This window comes from Perissodus microlepis, chromosome 23, assembly GCF_051167445.1.
Source record: "Perissodus microlepis isolate ML-2025 ecotype Zambia chromosome 23, ASM5116744v1, whole genome shotgun sequence".
Lineage (NCBI taxonomy): Eukaryota > Metazoa > Chordata > Actinopteri > Cichliformes > Cichlidae > Perissodus > Perissodus microlepis.
Genome location: NC_140482.1, coordinates 24,355,684 through 24,379,099, shown reverse-complemented (window position 1 = coordinate 24,379,099; position 23,416 = coordinate 24,355,684). Strand labels below are relative to the sequence as shown.

Here is a 23,416-nt window from a genome sequence, read left to right as displayed (position 1 = left end):
CTTTCTCTTCTTCTCTTTTTTTTGTTGGCCAGGTGAATCCCTGAGTCAATCAAGCGTTTGATCAGGGAGACCTCCAGGCAGAAAACAAATGAATATTATCATTGCTTTTATATGAAGCACGGATACCTTTAAAAATTGGTTAAAATCTCATGTTTTTGTTTTAGAACTGATTTCATAATTAAACAATAAACATTTTTTAACTTTCTTTCTGTCTGTGGTCCTCACCTCCCTGTGATTCATACACCTCACAGTTTTACCAACAAAATACCAACAGCCTCCCAAACTGACTGAAAACAGAGACATTCATTATTCTGCTTTTCTTTGTGAATATTTCTTCATTATGTTTATGTTTTGTTTTGTCACTTTGGACACTTCTCCACCTCCACCAGCTGGAACCTGGGATGGATCCAACCTCTGAATGTACCAGCACAAATCAAGGCCTTTCAGACCAGGGGACATCTTCCAGTCTTCTCTTGTTCAAGTTTGGTGAATCCACATGAACCATAGCCTCAGTTTTCTATTCTTAGCTGACATCAGTGGCACTCGGTGTGGTCTTCTGCTGCTGTAACCAATCTGCTTAAATGTTTGATGCGCTTTGCATTCAGAGATGCTCTTCTGCATATTTAGTTGTGATAAGTGGTTTTGAGTTGCTGTTGCCTTCCTATCAACTCAAAGCTGTCTCTCCAATCTTCTGTGAACCACTGCTCACAGGATATTTTCAACTTTTCAGACCATTCTCTGTAAATTCTAAAAACCATGGCATGTTCAAAGGCGCTTAGATCACCTTTCATCACCAATGTGGTGCTAGGCTTAAAATTCAGCAGGTCATCTTAAACATGCCTAAAGGCAATGAATTGCTGCCATGTGACTTGCTGAATAGATTTTTGTGTTAACAAACAGATGAACAGCAGCCAGTAGTGCATTTATGCTATGTGTGAAACTAAAGTTCCAGTCAAGCACTGACTATCAGCATTTGAATTTTCCCTTTATGGTAATATAAAGTTTGGTTTTTTTCTTTTCTTGGGTAATCTAAGATATTGTTCAAGTGGTTTTAACACAGGTCCTTCTTCAGGACTTCCTGGTTGAAGGTTTGTGTGCACAAATGAGGCAGTGTGGTTTATGAGAACACTATAAACCACACTGGTTTGTGGTGCCCCTTAATGTGCTGCAACTGCTGACTGTCCCCTTTCTTCTTAACATTTTATTTAGCAGGATCCAGTTCTGGTAGTGGATACCTGACTGAGGCGTTTATTTACTTTCAGTATGGAGGTAATGGAATACAGATCATGTTGCATGTAGCTGAGGGTCAGCTACATGCAACAGCAAAACCAAGGCGAGGTGCAATAACACACAATGAAAAAGCAAGATGACAAAATAAAATCTAGTAGAGATTTGTTGTCCAGTCTGCAACTTTGTATTTTCAAACTCGAACAAAGAATATCAAGATCACTTCAGTTATAATGATGGTTGTTTATCAGTCCACCCAGTCCTTTTGTAAGCCATCATATTCCTCAGATTTAAGTGTCATAAACACCTGAATGAGCGCTCAGCACTAGCAGTACATGTGGGCACATGACACTAATGGCAGTCTCTATAGTTCAAGCTCCACATCATTATGTCCATTCTGCGTATTTGCATGCTGAATCAAGATAAGTGTTGGTTCTGAAGTACATTAATTGGTCAAAGAATCCAAAGAGGATTTGCTGCTGTCAATGCTGTCATTTTGTGGCTGTAATAAATGTTATCTGGCTCAGCGAGTTTCTATAACTGCTAACTGTAGCTATAGAAGTAGGATTTGGTGCATTTGTTGCAGTTGACAGGTGTGCATTAACCCACATCGTGTGGTGTGCAGGTGAAGTTTAACTAAGCTGTGAAGGATGTTAACCTTCTGTTTAAGATCTAAATTTAGAGATACCCAGTTTGACACAGTAACGCATTACTGAGCAACATGTGTTGCGAGTGTGGTGGTAAATACCTGTCCCACACCGGCCATCTGCAGACCTGGATAATCCCTGTTAGTAGATTAGAGTTAGAGAGAGGAGAGGAAAGAAAGCAGCACTATGTCAACACCTCTGAAGAAAAATCACATTTACTGTTGGACTGTAATCATTTCTGGATTCACATCGGCCGAGGGAGACTTTTTGGTTTGTGGTTTGGAGGTCTGAGGTTTTTATTGTGAAGGAATAAGAAGAAGTTGGACAGAGCTCCTAAAGGTTTTAACTGCGTTCATTCCAGGGTCACACGAAGGTTTTCTTTTTTTTTACTGTGAAATGTTGGGATTGTTTGTTGTAAGAAATGGACATTTGCACATGTGGACATGAGGATCCGGAGATCTGTCACTTATAAACGACTGAGCACATCTTGGACTTTGTTTTAGGGCATTTTTTTAAATTATTATTTTTTATCAACCTTTTGTAATAATACAAATTTGCATAGTTGTTCTGAACCCAAATGTGCTATTTGTGAAGATATAGCATTTTAAGACTTTTATTGTGAAATGCTCAAGGCTCCTTTTGTGAATAACTGGAAAATATGTGCGTCCAATGACATTCATTTTTCTCTTCAACTAAAAAAGGCAAAAATTATTTTTAATGCTTATTTTGCAGACTCAAACTCTTTTATAATGGAGGGCTAACTAAATTTGGAGGAATTTTAAAGGACCTTTTATGGAATTATTGATCCTCTTTGGACATTTATTGTGAAGGACCTGGATAATACAAATCTCTTTATGAGTTTGAATAACAAGGGGTTGAAAACTGACTCCAAGAGAAGACTTTTATTGTGAAAAGATGATAATACTATTGTAGTTTAGTCGTGGTGAGTCACCTGTAATCTGTCAGCCCATCAAACTCCTAATCACAGCTCGAGAAACAATGATTTCATATGTGGAATGCCTGGGTGGGGAGGGGGCGGGGCCTGGTGTGACGTCGCATTGTTGGAATTCTGGTCCTGATGAAGAGCGAGATGAGCTTCTTCCACGCAAGATGATTGCCTTGCAACCAAAAACAGAGGGCAGCCTGCGCCGGCGCCTGCTCAGAGCTAAAATCTACCAGCACCATGACGCCATCTATGGGTTAAATGCAGGTGACGTGGGACAGCTTGCATCAGCCTCAAGTGAAAAAAAGCCCCTCCCAGCTCACCTGCAGTATCAAGGAAACAGTCCCTGGTTCCGCCCGCAGCAACTCCCACCACGCTCCCATGTCAACCCTTCTTTCACCCCAGAGGTTCGTGGGAAACTGTTCCTTACTCCAGAGGCCTGCGGTAAACCCCATCCACAGTCTCCGCCGCTTCAGCTGCAGCGCCCTAACTGCCCAGTTCTCACCCAGCGACGCAGAACTAGTTCCTGCCCCCCAACCCCAGAGCCCCGTCCCGGTTACACCATGCCTGTCCCCTTTCATCTTAGAACTACACCCCCATTCAAGGAGCCAGAGCCGCCACCACAATATCGCTACAGGCCCAGCAGGAAGTGCAAGACAAGCTTCTTGTGCTTTAGACGTCGCAAAGGGAGAATGTCTGGGAAGGAAGCAACCCAAACTACACCCCTTCTACACAAAGGTACTACCAAGAAATTTGGGTAATCAGAATACTGCTACTAGTACTTGGTATTACACTGCTAGAAAGATACTATCCAAGCTGGGAATCCTGAAATGGTTCTTTTGGTTTTGAGTTGTGCAACTGGACCATTTTGGTCCTCAAAGATTTCAGATGATAGTCAAATAGACACATGTATTTGGGTTTATGTGGTACTCAATCATATCAGGCAGCATAACACACTACGAATTACCTCCTTCTTTGAGACCGTTAATTAACCAACCAGGTCTGGGTTATCCCAGTTTGGTCCAGGGTAGCCGATAGCTTAGTTCAGTTTTGTTCCCACAGATCCCAGTCAGCCTGAATTGACTTTTAAAAGTCCCAAATACACTGTGACACTGTGGCAAATTGGAATACTTACTTTTTTGATATTATGAATGGTACCATTTGTTATCCTGGATGATCTATTTGAGGTTGCATAATCAAAGGTTTTGCTTGTATTCAGCCCAGAATAGTGCTAAATTGTGGGACTTGAATGGTTACTACCACTCTAGCTCTTTCTAGTTTGGTCCCAAATAATCTCAGTTTTCGTGATGTTCCTGATGTTTGACCTCCTGAATATTCTCAACTACTCTTATTTGACCATTTCCGTTCTGTGAGTTATGCTTGTCTGGCTCTCTATGATCTTCAATCTGGCACAAAATTCAAATTTTATTTGAGCCTAAATCTAGTTGAAATGTACTTTTGTTTGATCTCACCTGGAAGGACTGCATTTCTATGCATGTAAAATGTCCTATAAGTTGTGTTAAGCCCTGAATGCTGCTAGCTAGCCTTGCTTAGCTCACTTTGGTCTCCAAGATTCCAGCTTGAGGTCCTGAATTATCCCATTTATTATGGTCTGGCTTTATTTGGCCCTGAAAAGCTCGGTTTGATATTCTAAATGGTCCCAGCTAAGTTTTGTAACAAATAATAGTAACCTACCTAGTTTGGCGTTATAAAGCCCTGGATGTTCTCACCTGTCATGTTTTGGTTTGATATAGTCTTAAATTGGAGTATCCAAAAAGTTGATTCTGTTCATCTGGACGTAGCGTTTTGTGGGAGAAACGTTTCGTCACTCATTCAAGTGACTTCTTCAGTCTCAGCTGACTGCAGGTTTCCCTAATCTTATAAACAGTACATTTGCATAATGACTGAAACCAGCCCACTAAAGGAACAATGGGCTGGGAGGTCAGTTCCTTAATCTTAATTATGCAAATTCTCATGACCACTGACCAAAGCCCACTGATCAATGGCCATGAGTACCATTCACAGAGAGTTGGGGAATGGCTGCAATCACAGCATTGTAAGATGGTGAAAGATGTACACTTAGGCCCCCTCCTCGATTCAGAGATGGTCTTTGATCATCTCTGGACCATTCAGTGGTCTTTGATCAATGAGTTTTGGTCAGTGGTTGTTGATCAATGGTAATGAGAATTTGCATAATTAAGATTAAGGAACTGACCTCCCAGCCCATTGTTCCTTCAGTGGGCTGGTTTCAGTCATTATGCAAATGTACTGTTTATAAGATTGGGGAAACCTGCAGTCAGCTGAGACTGAAGAAGTCACTTAGATGAGTGACGAAACGTTTCTCCCACAAAACGCTACGTCCAGATGAACAGAATCAACTTTTTGGAGATTTATTTTCCTGGATGATTGAGAATCCATCAAGACGTTAAATTGGAGTAGTTACTTTGTTTTTGGTTTATTTGGTTCTTTGATATTATGAATGTTTTTTACTCACTAGTCTGGTCCCAAATTATCTAAGTTTGCCTGACATAACTCTTTGAGGTCCTGAATGTCTTCAGCTATTCTTGTTTATCCATTTCAATATAGAAAGATGGCTTTATCTGGCTCTCTTTGGTTCTAAATCTCACACAAATTTTAATGTGTTTCTTCTCATCAGGGCAGACTAGGATCCACTTAAACTCAATTCCGTTTGCTCATGGATGACTTGGGAAGAGATTTCTCACGGCAGATATTCATAATTAGTGGTATCAGTAAAATTAAAGTGTGATGAAATAAAATCTTCCAGATTAGCTCGTCCCAGTTTGGTTCAGTCTTTGCCTCACAGTTTCTTCATGTTTAAATGAGAATATTAGAGCAGCAACTCAGTGCCTGCACATCTCCTGTGGCTAAGTAAACACACTTTCACACACACTGTGTGACTGTCTGATCAATAATGCATCACAGCACCAGTCAGCTATTATTCTCTGATAACATGCAGAAGAAAATCACACCAGCTCTCCGTATTCTTGGTTAATTATCTCCCCTGTGTGCATAATCTTCTTCATGTGTACGTGTGTGTGTGCGCGCAAGGATTAGCTGCCGCTCCACGCATTGGCCTAAAAGCTAATTCCACGAATAACAGATAATGAACAGGCTTTTTAGCTGCAACAGCTGCTACCTGTTAGCTTCCTAACATCTATCTTCAGTATCCTGCCCTCATGTTGCCTTTGTGGTGACGTCTCAGCATTTAAAATGTTAAAACAAAGAAAACTGAGCATCAATCAGTCAGTGGTACGTGACTCTGTCCTCATCCTTCCTCTTTCCTGACTGGACAGCTGACAGAGTTCAGAGTTTAACAGATTCCGACTATATATAAGACTATGACATAATGATAGTGTGTCCTACTTACTGTCTAATTAATGAAACTAATTAAAACAGTGAGAAGGTGAAGACAGACAGACAGGCTGTCAGCCATGAAGACGGTAATTAGCTGCTCCACTGGCCCACATAGTCGGCACAGTTACAGACTGGAACTGTCCCAGTTGGTGATGATGAAGGTGACTGTCAACTCTATCAGCCATGGCCAGTGTTACCATAAGTACTTAGGGTTGCACACGTTTTTACTGTGGAGTTCTGCTGTTGGAATATGTGCAGAATATAGTCTTGCTGAAAAGCAAGATTTTCCCTAAAAAAAAAGAAAAAAGAAAAAAACAATTCCACAAAATTTGACAAAATGCCAACATTTTGTCACGAAAACTATGAAACTGACATTAGCCAGTGTCCAGGCCATAAGGAATGACAGTTAAAGAATGATGTTCTTGTTGAAATAAGCAATGCTTTACATGAAAAAGACACCATCTTCATGGCAATATATGGTATGTAGCCCAAAACCTGTGGATATTTATTAAGGATTAATAAAACCTTCAGGAGTGTACAAGTTACCCCTGCTATGTCCACTAAACACATCTACTAAGACAAGTAGGCATTTTTAACAATATGTTACAAATTTTAAAAAACAAGTCTCCATGATGTTATGGTTCTCAGTCAGAAAAGTGTGGTGGGGCGATTCAAGGCTGGGAATGGCTTCTGCACTAAATGGTGGAGTTATTTTGGGGTCTGGTTCATAATCGAGGCCAGGAAGGAGTAATAGACTACAGATGGATTGATGCAGCAGTGATGCAGATGTTTTTACAGTCTATTGCGGTGACGAGAGAGCTGAGTATGAAAGCGAAGCTCTAGAGTTACTACATCTACCTTCCCATCCCCACCTATGGCTATTAACTGTGGTCAGTGACCAAAGGAATGGGATCACAGATATAAGCAGGGAAATGATTTCCTTCTCAGGCTGTCTGGGCTTTCTGCTAGAAATAGGATGAGGAGCTTGGTCATCCCAGAGAGATTTAGAGTCTCCTGTAAAGCTAGCTCAGAATACCGTGCCGTCACTCCAGAAGACCTGGATGGCAGGCTGGTTAGAGGGAGATCTGGGCTTTTCTACATAGACTGTTGCCCCACATTCAGAAAAGCACCACAAGACGGATGGATGGATTGATGGATGGATGGATGAACAAGAAAATTGTATTCTGCTGTATTTATATCATTCTTTTGAAAGGTTATTGTTAAAAATATATACAGATCTGACTGTAAAAACATGAAATATGCACCACCTGCATCTATTCAAATACTGGATCCGGTTATCTCTTTGTGCATTAGCACCTGTTATACCCTGAAGGTTTTTTGGTGTTTTTTGTTTTTTTTGGCATTTTGCCTCATTTTATCCCTCAGATACTGATGTCAAGGCTGATGTCCACAGTTTGACAGCATGTCCTCACTCTCTTTGGACCTCACAAAGATAGAAACATGAGAACACAGAGAATAAAAGATGAACAGGGATACATCAGAGGCGCGGACACACTTTGAATTCTGTTTCTTCATCTCTCTTCATCTACAAAGCATCATGTTTCATGTGTCGTTGTGATAATGCGGTATTTGCGGGTAACCTTCATCACCTGGCGACACACATGAAGGACACACACGTGTACTGGCTTCCTGCCAACGGTGTGTGTGTGTGTGTGGAGAAAAGAAAAGAAGAAAGAGGGGGGAGCGAGTGACATAAAAAGAGAATAAGAGAGAGAGGAGTGGGAGGAGAGTAGCATTGCAGCGAGTCGAGCTGCATTACTGCTGCTGCTCGCCCGCTCTCTTTCTGTTTGCTGCAGCCTCAGGAGTGTGTGTGTCGGTGTGTGTGTCTAAACGAGTGTGTGGCGTCGTTATGGTTCTGATCGGAACGGCAATCAAATCTGTCCTCAGATATCTCAGTAAGACCAGAGGTGAGTGCCGCTGTATTGGCGAGGGATTGATTTACCTTTGAGCTGTACAGGTAGAGTGAGTTATAGCTCTCTAAAGATGACCTCATAGATACCACCCCCTGATTGGTTCTCAGGTGCATGTAAAAATCATGTCAAACGTAGTTTAGATCAGCAGTTTAATGAGCATTTGAAATGTGAGTTTATATTACCTGTAACTATAGTCTAAAACATTAGAGACCCTATTCAAGGTCTCCAGGACTGTCTTTAAATGCCTTGTAATAATCTTACTGACTTCAAGAACCCAATTTAGGGATCATTTAAAGACTTTTTTGGCATTTGTGTTCTCAAGGGGTCCTGGAATCTCCACAAGGACCCTTAGGATGTCTTCTCGAGGTTTTAACCCTTTAACCAGTAACCCCCAGAAACTCTTCAAGAACAATATAGGCTTATTTAAAGGCTTTTGTCAGGACTTGTGGACCCCTGGAATCTCCACAAGGACTCTCGGAAAAGTTATTCAGAGCTTTATAATCTCGTAGTGACCTCTAGAATGCCCTCAAGAACAATTTAAATCTCTTTACAGACCTGTGTTATTTCTCAAGGACAATTGGAAAAAATAATTAAGGAACCATAGTATCTTCTTGATGATCAGTGTGGACATTTATTATGTCCTCAACATACAAGAGCAGCTTGAATCACCGGAACATTTGCAATGACCCACTGAATCTGCCACAGACGTCTACTGCCTGGTCAAGGACCACTACCTACCAAGAACTTCTGGGACCCAATTAAGAACTACCAAGCTTCTTCAGGTTCATATCAAGGACCAGCAGAAGCACCTCAAGAATCAGGATGGTCTCTTTATCATTCTCCTTGGTGGTTCCTGTAATTCTCTTATGACTTCATCAAGGGCCTCCTTCTAACATAAAGAACCTCCTCAAGAACCTGCCACAGGACTCCCTAAATCTTCTCAAAGACCTGTGGTCCCTTCTCAAAAACTGCCACAACTTGTCAGACCTCCTTGAGGATTACTTGAACCCTGTAAAGACTGTTTAAGCCTTCCTAGAAGAATTGCATCTTCTTTTTCAGAGCCAGTGAAAACCCCGCAAGCCTTATATCGAATCTCTAATGTTTTAGAACTTCAAGCACCACTGATGCTTCTCGAAAACCCGAAATACCTTCTGACACTTCTGGAACTGTCTAAAGTATTTATCGGACCACTGCCAATCACTGAAGTGTATTTTCATATTTCAGCCTCTGCATTCTTCTTCTAAAGAACCCACCAAAACACACAAAATCTCAAGGACCATATTTACATCTTAAATAATCTTTCATATTTCTCAAGGACTTTGGCATTCCTTCAAGGATCTCAGGAGCTTCCTGCATCGCCATTTCAGTTCCCGTAATGTTTGTTTCCATTGTTTGGTTTAAACCCCTAAGGCTGTGTTCAGAAGAAAAAATAAAATAACCTTTTCTTGATTAAAATGTAATGGTGTCTCAGTTACAGTGTTTATTTACTTGTCTTTTGAATGACAACAAAAAATATGACAACAGAACATAAACAATCGGTCACCACTCATCAGTGATGACTTGGATCATGCGGTTAAAGAGAGATGTGGTTGATTAATGGGAACAAATTATCTTTTCTCTCTTGTTTTTTGAATATTATTAGGATGAGATGAATGACTAAAACAAAACAAAAAACACTGTCAGTGCAGAAAAACAAAATCAGTCATAAGTTATTGTAAGAAATTCCTACTTTGTATTATAAGAGGTGTTTTTGGTCCTGACATACACTGCAGAAGGCTGAGACTCAAGCTCCACATCTGTCCTTACATCTGTCCACTGAATACCACAGACAGTCAATCTGCTGCTCTTTCACAATAAAAGCCCTGTGATGTGGAGGTCACCTTGAATAGTGCTGAGTGCAGCAGCTCTCATCATCACTGCTCCTCTGAGTGTGAAAAGATTTGCTGAAACAAGATTAAAATCCAGAAAGTAGCCTCACTCTCCCTCTCTCTCTCTCTGTCTTTGTTTGTGCTGCAGGGGACGGGGACAGTAAGTGGTCTGTTCACTACACTACCCAGAAGCCTCAGCAGGGTCTGCGCTTCATCCCTGGCAAAAGGCGATCAGGCAGTGCTGATGACCTGCGAGGTGAGAGTGGTACGTTTCATCAGTTAACCTTACAAAAATGTGAGATTAACTGGATCTGTGGGGAAACACATTTAGAGTAAGGCTAAGAGACTTGAGAAAGTCTCTAGATGAAAATAAGTAGCCACACTTTAAATCCTTCCCTGATTTCTGGTCCTGTCTCACTCTAATGGAACCATACTTTCCAAAAGGAACGCCATGTTATCTTCAATAAGACTTAAAAGTAGCTATTGAGACCATAAACCAATGGAAAAAAAATGTTTACTGACATCAAGAATTACCAGCTCTGGTTACAGAGAGAGGGTGAGAACCTTCATTAACTCAAATATTTAGAGAGCCTGGATTAAATTAGGAAGAAGAAGTGAACAGACAGGGTGCAGCTTTGAACCTGAGTCCAGAACAGCAATCAGACTGTTTTGTGAAGGAATCACGAACTGAGACGTTCACTTAAAGAAGTCTGTGTATAAACTCGATCAATAATACCTGAGTCCCACGAGGAGAAACTGCAATGCGGCTGCGGTAGAAATGACTGAAAACACTAAAACCACTGCTCCACATTGTAGAAGCATCTCTGAAGTGGCTCTGCAATCCAAGTTAATTATAAGTCCTTTCAAGCCGCACAGAGAATGCGGAGCTCCATGAATGACATGGAGCATCTGGTCAGGCTAAATGACGTCTGCTTCAGAAAACATTCACAGCGTGAGTTAATGGATTGTATCTGTATCCATTCTTGGATGTAGACCCAGGTGGAAAAGATTTTTGATCAATAAGTAGATTATAAGTATTTAAACAAATTAAAAATATTTAAATTAAGTTCAATTACATTTTTACAGTAAATTAATGAATATATAATAAATGTGTTTTTCCCTATTTGTTGTCTTCCTTATGTCATATTATATATTCTGTAAAATAATTAAAAAAGAAAATTGAAAATTATTTTGGGTCAAGTTCAAGAAGTGTGTGAACCCCCAGAGCCTCAGAAGCCTGTTACACACAAACCTCGAGTCCTAAGTGTGTGTGTGTCCTGTAGGATTAGCATTGGCTGACAGATGCCAGCAGACAGTGACCTTCTGACCTGACACACTCACAGAATTGCTGCTGAAAGAATACGTACTCTTCTCCACTCTTGTTATTGCTCTTTATGGGCTGAAGGTGGAAATGCTCACAGTCTTCCTCACTGCAGTGGCAGATCACTAATAACTGTTTATAACACTGTCATGTCACTAAGGCTAACATTGTTTGGGTGTTTACACCAACAAATCTGCCAGGAAAGACTGCAAAAGCAGCTGCCTGTTCAAAGAGATCCTCATCATTTGCTCTTTAAATGTTTATGTCTCTGAAATCTGCAGTAAATCCTCAATCAGCCATCAGTCCTGATAAACAGCCTCCTGTCTGTTTTCATAGCTGCTGAGCAATAAAGGCCTTTTACACTGTGTTTGATTCCATAAATTTTCAATGAAGTACTTAAGCTTTATAAATGATCAGTTTCCTTCGCTTGAGGGCATAAATCCTGGTTCTTTGATGCTTATCAGAGAAGTAATTAAGCTTAGAGGTGACAGCAGCCTGTGAGCAGACTGCAGAGTGCTGCAGGGGTCTGCATGCAGCACGCTCTGCAGCATCGCAGCAGCTGCAGCGCCACATGTCACTGTGAGAAAGCACAAATGACGAAGGCTGAGCTCTTCTGCTGATCTCAGCTGATCACTGCAGCAAAGCTCACACAGTCCACAATCATTCTCATGTACTCAACTCACTATTTTCTATCATCATGGTGTGTTTGTAGCATGTAATGGGCTGACTCAGCATGGCTGCAGCATCCCAAGTGGTTCTCAGCCCCACCCCCCCAGCCCCACCCTTCCTCCCTTCTCCAGCATCAACCAATCAGACGGAACCGCACGACGAGGGTGGAGGGACAAAAGCAGGAAGATGGTGAGAAACATGTGAAGATGTTTATACAGATGCAGTGATATATATTAATGGGGCTGAAGACAATGACACCAGCGCTACCAGTTCGGTGTCTCTTACTCATGGCCCGGGAACTCAATTATATCAGCCCAGCATGCTCACCATTACATCTGAAAGAATAAAAGAATAATTGTTTTTGGTAATTTTTTAAGCTATTTTTATTGCCACACTGTAAAATACAAGACAACAGCTTCTTAAAGGACAAGAATCCCTTTGTTTCCCCATATATTTAAAGGAGCCTGGATTTTTATATATGTTCATTGTTTATTTTTCAATCCAGTTTCCTGATTTAAAACTACAGACATTTGGTTTGGTGTGTTCTGGATCTTTTTCTGTTTGTGCAATCAGTGCAGAATCTTTGTGTTTTATTTCCATCTGCTGGTCAAACTGAAGCACTGACACATCTTCTGCCATCTATTTGTTATACTCAATGATTAACCTTTCCTTTAATTGTTTTTCTCATCCTTTGATCCTTCCCTCATGTTCTCAACCCTCCTCAGAGGTCCAGAGTCTTGGACTTTTTCTCTAAGTCTTGCTTTTCAGTTTGTTTCAAGTTTTCAGTTTGGAGAAGAAAGGTAAACATGGAATAAACATGTCTGTAGTACACTAGATTAGATAAAATTAAAGTAGGGCAGCATCTCAGTTACACCCAAACAGGCTTTTTACCCTAACAGTCAACAAAGTCTTAATTTGACCCTTCCAGGCTAGATTAGACCCCAACACTGCTGGACTAGATTTAACTGTATTGAAACTCAATTTGTAAACCAAACTGTTAATTTCTGCCTCTTTTCTTTGTCAGTCCACAACATCCTCAGAGGAAGATGAGATGTTCATCTTGAACAACAGGCGACCCCTAACACCACTGGTCCTGAATCCCGTCCATCTCACCTCCTGTTGGGATGATGATGAGCAAACATATGAGCCAAAAGTCGAAATGGATGTGGAACCGCCCCCTCGACTTCCAACGCCGGAGGAGAGGATGAGGCAGCAGGCCGAAGCAGTCGCAGCAGATATTGTTCCTATTAATGTAACAGGTACAGCTGGACTCAGATCCAGATTCTGTTTGTAAGGACTCTGAACTTACTATTGAAACTCATCTAAAACTTTAAATTTATTTCTGCCATATTGTCTACACTGAATTTCTACTTGCATCTGGTTTCAAAAACAGACTGAGACATAAACTCGAGATTTACCTTTAAATTTTTCTCAGGCTCAAATCAGTTTGGTCTTCATAGGAAGTTCTTCTAATTTAGAGCTGACCAGAAAGCTTTTGTCATCTTGATTCATGCCTTAAATCTTAAAATCTGGAGTCTGGATAGGACTCAGATTTGAAATATAAGTTAGAGTAGTCTAATGAGACCCAAATCCAACTTGAAGTTCTTCTTAGGCTTGAGGCTTTACTTCAATTTAACTCACCCAAATCTTGGGACTTGGTAAATTACCTTTAGCCTTTTCAGAATTAACTCTGGACCAGGAGTTGAAATCGGAGGTACATTGCCTCCATTTTCATCTGGATTCTGCTCTCACAGAAACTTGATTAACTTTTGTTAAATAACTGTATAACTATCCACTATAGCTTTAGATCTTACTTGGAACTGAGATTTTTTCTTTCAATAGAAGCTTATCTTGAAGACCTTAACATATGATTTTATCAGGACTCTAAGTAACTAACGGGAAACATCAGAGTTAGGATATGATGTGAGGTTTAAGTAAACTACAGCAGGACTCATAGGCTAAACTTGGATTCGGAGTAGCGACTTGGTTTCTCATGTCTTGACTGTTACCTTTTTGTATGTGTTCACACTTAAGGTGAGAGTTTTGATCGCCAAGCCAGTTTTCGAAGAACACTTTCCAATGCTGACTCACTAAACCGACGACCCCGGAAATTGAGCCGACGCAAGACAGTTACTGGGATACCAGATAATGCCCTCCCGAAGTCGCCATCTATCTCTGACGTTCTTCCTGGTCAGTTCTCCACTGTGGGTCGACCTGCATCTGAATGTACCTCTCCTCATCAGCAGAGGAACATGGAGGTGGAGGAAAAGGGAGATCTAAGAAAAGAGGAGCAGCTGTCAACAAGGAGAATCCGAGCCCCTAAAGGAGAGGGAATGTCCAGCCTCATGGCCTCCCTTACCTCTTCCCCACATATTGGTTGCCATTCCGGCTCCTGCTGCTCACCATCCTTGGAGAGCCACACCCTCCCCCGTCCGGCAACCAACTCCTCCCTGAACTCCGAGGCCAGCTGTAACAGTGTATCCTGCAGGACTCTCAGCACCTCCTCATCTTGCTACCAGGTAAATTAATCAGAAGTTATTATTACACTAATAAAGTCAAAGCATAAATTAAAGGAGTTTCCAGATGACTGGCATGCTAATGTCAGCCAACATAGGCCAGAGGCAAGACAGTTCAGAACTAGACTCCAAACATGTCCCCAATGAACAGAATGTCCTACAGATGCTGAGAGTATGTCATGGGCTCAGAGCCTTTCATTTGTTGACCTTTCTAAATTTTTAAGTTACTGTTGCTCACTGTCGGCTGGGTAGAAGAGAAATATCAAAGCAATAGAAGAGCATCAGATACTTTGGATTTTCACACTAAATTTACTATACGGGCTTTTTGAGGAAACCAAGTTATGCTAAATTAGAAATGTGTGGAACACATTTTAAATAATTTTTCTCTTTTTTATTCCTGTTTTCTTTTCCAGTCACAGGATATACAGAGATTCCCCAGCGATCTTCACCCTCTGCTGCCCTTTGACCCCACTGCCAGAGTAATGCCACAGTCTCCTTCCTCCTCCTCTAATTCCGTTCCCTCCTCACCTATTATATCATCTCTCCCTGCAACCTCTAGTTGTGCCCTACAATCAGAGTGGGCTTCCCCCAGTGATAAGCCCAATAATGAGGCCCTTTCTTCCCCCGGCTCTCTTCCTTCTTCCCCTATCACTGATTCAGAGACTCAGTTTCATTACCCAGCAGAGGATGACCTGACAACCACAAAGCAGGACACCCAGTGTTTCTCAGATGGTTGTTCCTTCACTGGAGAGAGGTGGAGCTACAAAACCCTCTCTCCAACCTCCAGTGTCCACAGTGGAATTTCCCAGGAAATGAGATGTGTTTCTGATGAAGGTTGGAACTTCGATCCACTTCTCTCCTCTGGTCGGTCCTCCCCTTCTTGCACTGATAGCAGCTCCTTGCGTTCAGTGAAGATGTCCTCTCCCTCGCTAAACCGTGAGAAAAGGAAGTCAAGCACATCCTCCTGCTACTCTCGTTCTGTCACCCGCAGCATCTCCCTTCGCAAGTCCAAGCGTCCACCTCCTCCACCATTGCGTTCTGATTCATTGAGGCGACGGCCAGGTCGTAGCAAATCTTCACGTTCTTCTTCTAGTCCCAAGGTGGAGCGCAGTCCCCGCCTGGAACGCACCATGCAGCACACACCTGCGTCATCTCCCCAGAACTTTCAGGATCCCTGGGTGCCCCGAAGTAGCACCAAAAGACGCCTAAGTGGGCTTAACTGTGGTACAGTTTCAACCTTTGAGCCTCTAAACCCAGACTGCCAGGCATCAACCTCTTCTGACTCTCCTCCTTCCAACCTCGAACCAACTCACCTCAGCCCTGGGTCTCCAGGTTCAGAGGAGGAAGGTCTGACTTTTACTCTCAATCACCAACCTCCAGCTTCCTCTTCTGTGGCTGGGCTTCAGCGACTTGCTTCGCCCTCCAGTGGGTACTCTAGTCAGTCTAACACTCCAACTCCTGGCACGCCAGTGTCTTCACCCCTCATCCCATCCTCCCCTCTCACAACAAGTCCTGGAGCTTTCTCCCTCCCCCCAACCTCACCTTTCTCCTCTTCCTGCTTTACCTCCTTCCCCCTCTCCCCTGTCGCATCCTCCCTGCCTAGGACAAGGTCTCGAGGTGAAGGCAGACCAAAGCCACCAGTACCAGAGAGGAAGTCTTCACTTTTCTCATCCCTTTCGTCCTCATTTTCTTCAACCTCTTCCCTCTCCTCCTGCACCTCCTCAGACTCCTCTGCCAAACATATTAATCTTCCTGCCCCACCACCTCGGCCTCCTCTTCTCGAGTCTTCTTTGCTTTCACTTTCCTGCTCTCCCATTCATGAAACTCTTCCTCCTCCCCCTCCTCCTCCACTGCAGTCCTGCTCACCTGCTCCTTGTTCTTTCACTAAACTTTCTTTTGTTCCTCTTCCTTCACCATCATCCCTTCCTCTGCCCCCTCCACCGCCTCCTCTCCCACCATTATCCCTTGCCAGGCCTTCTCCTCTACCTCCCTTCTCCCGGCCTCCTCCTCCCCCCTACTCCTACGCTGTCAGGCAGACTTCCCATCATGATCTGGTATTTACAGTGTCATCTTCCACCAACTTCCCTCCTCCCCCAACTTCTCCCCCTCCTCCCCCATGTTCAGAACTCCCAGACATGCCAATTGCTGACCTCCCTCCACCACCACCACCTCCCCCTCTCCCTCCTTTGTCTACTGTCCCCACACCTTTTGCCTCTGTCTTCTCCCGACCAAGCCCGGACGTGTTTCCACACAAATATGGCAAAGCACACCCCTGCCCTCTGGTAACTGCTCAAGCTCTGCAGGACGTCAAACTCCGCTCTATTAAGAACCAGGAAGTCCTGCCAGCCAATGGTACATCTACTGATGCTGGCGCTTTGTTGTCTGTTGGTAACCATGGTAACCAGGATCTACCAATCAAAGAAGCTCAACACGACTTGGCTGACTTGACTAAAGGAAACCTTGTTTGCCTAGCCAACACCAGTGTTAAACTAGCGGAACAAGGATCAGAAAACGATATCTGTTATGTTGCAAACAATGAAGATAATACAGCTAGTGCATCCTTGGATAATGCTAGCCTTCACAGCCCAGACAATGCTGAAATGAAACAACCTAAACATGAATCAGGTGATGATTTCTTCAAACAAACAAAGACAGAGCTTTTGGCAGATGAGTCAGATTTCAACAATCTTCAAAGCTCACAAAGCATTATTCATAACACTGCTAGCAAGAGAAGCCTTGGGCTTCAGCTGAGGAATGGTGGCACTCCTCAATGCAGACAGTCCAGTGAACAGAGAAAGAAAGATTCAGACATGTATGCTACACTAGCTAACAATGAAATTTCCAGTTCTGAGAGTCCATGGGTGAAAATGTCTTATGAAACTGACAATAACCATGTCAGCACAATAAGTCAACCTACGTCTTTCCCACGAAACATTATAGGAACAGTGCTAACAGATGCTAAGCTCAAAGAACTTGCAGAGATTCAAAGAGAATGCAGAAAAATGCTGTTAGAGAGCAAAGAGGAAGTCGAGCAAAATGACAAGAAAAAATCACAAATGCAGTCACTCTGTGCTGCTGATGGAGATTTGAAGCATGTTGATATTAAACACTGTAGCAGGGACTTGAAGCTAAGTAGCCCAAGAAAGATCTGCTCTCCAGAAAAGCCAGTTCCACCAAAGAAGCCTGATCTTTGCATTCTGGGTCTCACAACATCCCCCAACGCCACACGAGAACTCAATGTGTTGAGGAGCAATGGACAAAGTACAGCATTTTCTCCAGGGTTCAACAGCCAGTCACAGTTTCCTGCTGATTCTTTCTGCACACCTTTACACAAACATGTGATCCATAGTCCCCCTTCACCAAAGCACTTGGTGTCCACCAGTGATAACTCAGTGACACCTGTATACCCAATTAACACAACATCTGCCAATATCACCATGCACTCACCTGCCAGCTCCCCTCAACGGACAAAACCACCAATTTTGCACAAGAGACCAGATCTCTCACTGACCTCACCCAAAACAACCAAACCACTCTTTCCATCTAAAATTACAGGAGGGGCTTCCATGGGGACCTCTGGGACTGGAGGTGCTTCACAGAGTCTGTGCATCACAGCTAGCAGTAGCACCTTGAAAACCATAGGCACTGGGACCACAATGGCTCGAAACACTTTGAATGAAACCTTGGATACCAACTACTCCCTAGGAGCCATGGAAATGTATAGAACCTGTGCCTCCTCAAGGATCATGGGAATGGCTACCTGTAGCACATTAGGGAACTCAAAGGGCCAAGGAACTACCTCCACATGGACTGAGGGCACCCAAACTGAAGTAACACACCCCAGTTGTGGTGATATCAAAACAAAACTTTATCAAGATGATACACCATTTCAGAGGAGAATGATGAGGTCATCACTAGCTGAAGATGAAGAGGAAGATATCAAGGGAAGTTTGGAAGAGAGAAGGATTAACATGGCAAGGATGATGATGATGTCATCCACCACAAAGAAAAAAGACAAAGGAAGGAAAAAGAGGAAGAAAAGGCCAGGCAGGCAGCTGCTAATGATGTCAGCAAAAATGGAACCCTCCCCATCATCTTCATCATCTTCATCATCCTCATCATCCTCATCATCCTCTTCATCCTCATCTGGAGATGAGAGAGATGTAAGAAAAGACAGGACAGTCCAAATAAGCCAGAAGATGAAAGTCACTAAAGTTTGGGACCAAGACACAAGTGACTCTGAAAGCTCCTTCACTTTGATTGGTCAGAGCAGGTACTCTCTCAGCAGCGCACTGTCCACTGACAGCCTGCGGGGTGAACTGTCACTATCAGACCTTCTGATACAAGAGCCAGGTGAAAAACAAGACGAGCCCGGAGCTCTGAGAGGAGGAGAAAAGTCAAAGGAGGCTAGCAGTCCCCAGGATGGTAAGTTCTATTAAGACCACAGATCCTGCTTCTTAACCTATCCAATTCAGATTGTGGTGGGGAGTGAGCCTATTATGCATTATAGCAGCTAATATTTATAGATCCCTGTTTATTGTTCACCAAATGCTCAAATATATAATTTATGGAGTCCTTGGTGAAACTAAGTAAGCATTTTCTGTATTAGCTGTCCCCAGTATCTGCCTTAGTAGTCATTCAGTAAATGTAGGCAGAGCTTTTGTTTGTGCAGGTGTGAAACAAAGTGGGCCAAGTTTCCTGCCCAAACAAGCTGTGAGAATAGACAAAAATATGCAGATAAGGTACAGCATGTGGTTCAGTCAGACTACAGCTCAATAGGAACTTACATACATAGGAACTTATATACCGCAGTATCATGTCTGTGAATGTCATCTTCAGAGCATACAGGTATCTTTATACCCTTAAAATAATTATTCTTGCTCTTGTATTCAGTCTGCCCCAGGGCAGCTGTGGCTACAACTGTAGCTTGCCTCCACCAGTATGTGAATGTGAGAGTGAATGAATAATGGAATTGTACAGTGCTTTGAGGTTCTCGAAAAGCGCTATATAAATGCAATCCATTATTATTATTGTATTCTTCATCATTTCAATTTCAGTTCAACTGAACTGTTAAATGAATAATTGAAGTTCAGTTTTTTTTCACTGTCCTTTCCTTCCCAGCTGATGTGTTTGGCAGCGTTTCAGCAGATCAGATGTTCATCTCTGGTTGTCCGCGAACCACAGACGATCTATTCACCATCATTCACAGGTGGGAACACAAAATGTATACTATGCACTTGTTCTGTAAAATCTTTTAAACCACATCCTCACTTGTTGGTTTGAATTCTACCTCTTACTCTATGGAGCAGTGCTGTATGGGAAGGGACAGCATGAATGCCCTCGTAGTTGGGGTTTGTCTACAGGTAAAGCCTTTAATTAGTCACTAAGTGTGTAGTGTCATTATTATTCTCCTATTATACATAGAAACTAGTTCTTCCTTATTCCCTGTTGCCCCAAATAGGAATAAGTTGTAGCTGTCAAAGAATCCAGAGATTTAGTAGTAGTACTTATATAGTGTTTCTCTATTCTAACTGAGCACTCAAATCCCTTTTATCCACAAGCCTCAGTGACCCATTCACAAACACATTCATTCAGTACTTTGTTCTATGCCTTCAAGCACACACACTCACGCTCAGATAATGCATCAAAAGTTATTTGGCATTCAGTATCTTGCCCAAGGATACTTTGGCATGTAGACTGGAGGAGTCAGGGATCATTGGTATTCATGTATACACAATAATTACAGACCGAGAAAGTCGGTTTGGGAATGTAAGCCACTGACAGGAAAATACATCTTTCCTGCTGGGGAGGTAAGGAAACAAAGGTATGATAACATCAAGCAGTCCGACACACAGTAGAGGGTACAAAACTATCTCCAGACATTGTCTGGTTCTCAAAGCCACAAGTAGGTTCAAACCTCCCGACAGATACCAAGAGAATGTAGTCAAAAACATAATCACTGGTAAACTCGCAACCTTTTCTTCCTCAGAGACTAAATGTAAGATATCTACTTCGTCTACTTGTTCTTTGATCCCCCAGCTAATTAGCTTCTCCTATACTTGAGAAACAAAAGTGCCTCCATCCAAGTTCCCTTCCATTCCTGTCATGTCATTGTTTATGTATATATTAGACATATTCTTAGGAACCTATGTCTTTGTTGTCTATTTGATTTTTTCAGATTTCTAGAAGTTGCCTCTTGATGTTAACTAGAAACTTTTAAAATAGAGCAACTCTCTTGTGGCCATGTAATTCAGTGCATGTAGCTTCTAAATATACAGTTACTATTGTTCACTGTTTTCTGTCACATTTCTGTCAGGTCCAAGAGGAAGATGCTTGGAAGAAGGGATCTAGAAGAAGACAAACATCGAGTCTCAAGCTCCTCCTCCTCCTCCTCCCCCTCCCCTCCAGTGACTCCCACTGACCAGCTAATGCGACCTGCAGCACTCAAGAGTCAAAGGTCAGCAAGAAGTGAGAGCTTTAAGGCTCTCCTGCTGAGGAAGGGCAGTCGACCTGATTCTTCATCTCGAATCTCAGCAGTTGAGCGACTTCGGAAAGTTGTTTCTCCCAGTGCAGCAGCTGACCTTCATGGTGCACCCCCACCTCACATATCATCAGACCAAGTAAACTCCACAAGCTCCCTCCAAACTGGAGAAACACATGACATCACTGCCCACCTGACTCTTAATGTTCAGCGACCTCCCAGATCTCCATGTGCTCAGAGCTTCTCCATGATGTTCGAATGGAGGCAACAGGATCTGCCACATAATAACCTCTTCTTCTCATCTTCTTCCTCCTCTCCCTTCTTCTTCCTCTCATCCTCCTCCACGCGCCCCCGCTCCCTCACTCCTCCCTGCTCGGCTAGCCGCCGCTTTGCTGCCCGCTGCCGCCTTGTTGCAGCCCCAATGACTGCAATCTTTGAAGGGGAAGATGAGGAGGAAGATGAAGAGGATTTCAACGAGTCATCGGGAGCTGATGGAGAATCCAGTCTGACACTGGTTGAGACTGCTTGATGGACAAGAAAGCTTGCTGATGTAGCTGGGAGCAGATGGATGTTAGACACCACAGAAAAATTGGATGTGGTCATGAATGTGTGGCAAAGTCTCAGCTGACTCAGCTGAAACTCACCTGAAGCATTTAATTGAATGCACTAAAGCACACTTCCTAATTAACTACATCAGTCACCTTAAAAGGATGTGTACAATATTAATGGTTTCAAGAAAAGAAGCTTGTTGCGATGACATAAGAGTTTCACTCCAACAGTTTCTTCGCTTTTTATTTCCTTTTAAACCACACTAGTTATATGTTTTCCAACGTCAGTGACACTAAGTTTCTTTGACATTGATAAATTCACGTTCTTCTGTCTTCTGCACTTTATATTGGCCAAGTAACCCGTGTTTTTTCTACACATGAGAATTTTGTTTTCTTGAGATCACACTTTAAATATTCTGAAACAGTCAATTTCAGCAACTTCTAGTATATACACATCTGTATTGAATTGGAGATGCTCTGCCGGAGGTGATTCCTCATGTGGATCCAGGAATTGTGTAAAGGACTGACTTTTCACATCATATTCATATCACACACAAACCAAACTGAAATACATGGGAGATACAATCTTGATGTTCTTAAGAAAATATCAACAACTAATCTAGATGAAGATCCATCTAGACCCACATCATGGACGTTGTGGTGGGGAGCCAGTATAATATTAAAAATTAGTTTACACATAAAAAAAAGTGATCCAAAAACAAATTAATTTATCACATTAAGAAAATGTTCCTGAATTTTGTATTTTGTACTCAAGAAATGTTTTTATGGTTGCAGTTAATCATGAAGTTAAAAACTTAAGCCACATCCAAATCAATTAGGTCAAAATATTGGGGAAAACAAAATAAATTAAGCATTGTTTTTTTCTTCAATAGAAAAGTAATATCACAATGCTTTCAGCAAAATAAATGTTCGATACTGATGCTTAAATCAGCCAATTCAAACTATTTGCTGGGGTTTATTATTATCACCTAAGTAACTGGGCTGAGCTAATGCGTCTCCAAATTTAAGCATTAGTGTAAATGTTTTAATGGCTTGTGTTTTGATGTTTGTTTCAGTATAATCGTTTAAAAGTCTGGTTTTCTACATTATGACCAGCTGCATTCACTGAGACTGTAACTAATAAGGAATAGAGATGGTCCTTTTCTGTAAATATCCCTATATTCATTTGTCTCTCTTATCATGTTTTCTTGTTTGTATGACTTTTGCAGCTGAATCTTTGTTTCTATTTTGTTAGCATTTTCAGCCTCCAGCTTAATGAGTCATACAACACTCGCATTCAGTTTTCACCCTCAAATCAGATTTGTTTATCTCATGGTAGGCATCTATGGAAGCTTGTTTCCATGACTGACAAAAACAAAATACAAACAAAATCTCAAAATTTTGGCTTAATTCCAAGTTCCAAAATTCCAGGTTCATTTTCTCAGAAGTTTGAGTTAGTCAGTCAAACTTTTAATCTTGAGATGATAACCTTAAATTTCGACTTATGGATTGAAAAAATCCTTGTTTTTTTCAGCGATGGATGCAAACTTCCATGGGCAGCAGCTAATACGACTGCAAACTATCAGAAGTAACTTTTTAGGGTGGAGACTTTGTATTTAGAAACATAATCTTATCTTCTCTCTGTGTGAACATAAGAGGTTGAGATTTACTATATTAACCATAAAATGAATGAATTTACTTGGGAAACTGAAATAAATGAGGAAAGCACTGTGAGAAAAGAAGTCATAGGTTAAAGTGATGATCGGAATGAAATGGAGAACTGAATGTGTAGAAAAGCAGCAAAAAGGTAGAACTGAAAGAAATGGAAATGTATGTAAAAAAGTGAATGTAGAAATGGAAGCAATAAAGGACAAATTGATTTCTGAA

The 23,416-nt window shown here is 42.0% G+C and overlaps 1 protein-coding gene across 5 annotated transcripts; it reads left to right on the top strand.

The window, feature by feature from the left end:
• The first annotated feature begins 301 nt into the window (after nucleotides 1-301).
• nhsl1a (NHS-like 1a) lies at nucleotides 302-23,416 on the top strand. Of its 5 annotated transcripts, XM_084920681.1 has the most exons (10): nucleotides 302-3,555; nucleotides 10,143-10,259; nucleotides 12,028-12,173; nucleotides 12,710-12,784; nucleotides 13,009-13,243; nucleotides 14,019-14,503; nucleotides 14,914-18,925; nucleotides 19,622-19,709; nucleotides 19,810-19,863; nucleotides 20,817-20,919. In XM_084920681.1, the coding sequence occupies exons 1-9, from the start codon at nucleotides 2,874-2,876 to the stop codon at nucleotides 19,832-19,834; spliced, it is 5,865 nt and encodes a 1,954-aa protein (XP_084776807.1). In that variant the 5' UTR covers nucleotides 302-2,873; the 3' UTR covers nucleotides 19,835-19,863; nucleotides 20,817-20,919. The 5 variants fall into 5 exon arrangements, with proteins under 5 accessions (XP_084776807.1, XP_084776803.1, XP_084776805.1 ...); XM_084920677.1 differs by lacking the exon at nucleotides 19,810-19,863 and having other exon boundaries at nucleotides 317-3,555; nucleotides 10,143-10,250; nucleotides 20,817-23,416; XM_084920679.1 differs by lacking the exons at nucleotides 12,710-12,784; nucleotides 19,810-19,863 and having other exon boundaries at nucleotides 319-3,555; nucleotides 10,143-10,250; nucleotides 20,817-23,416.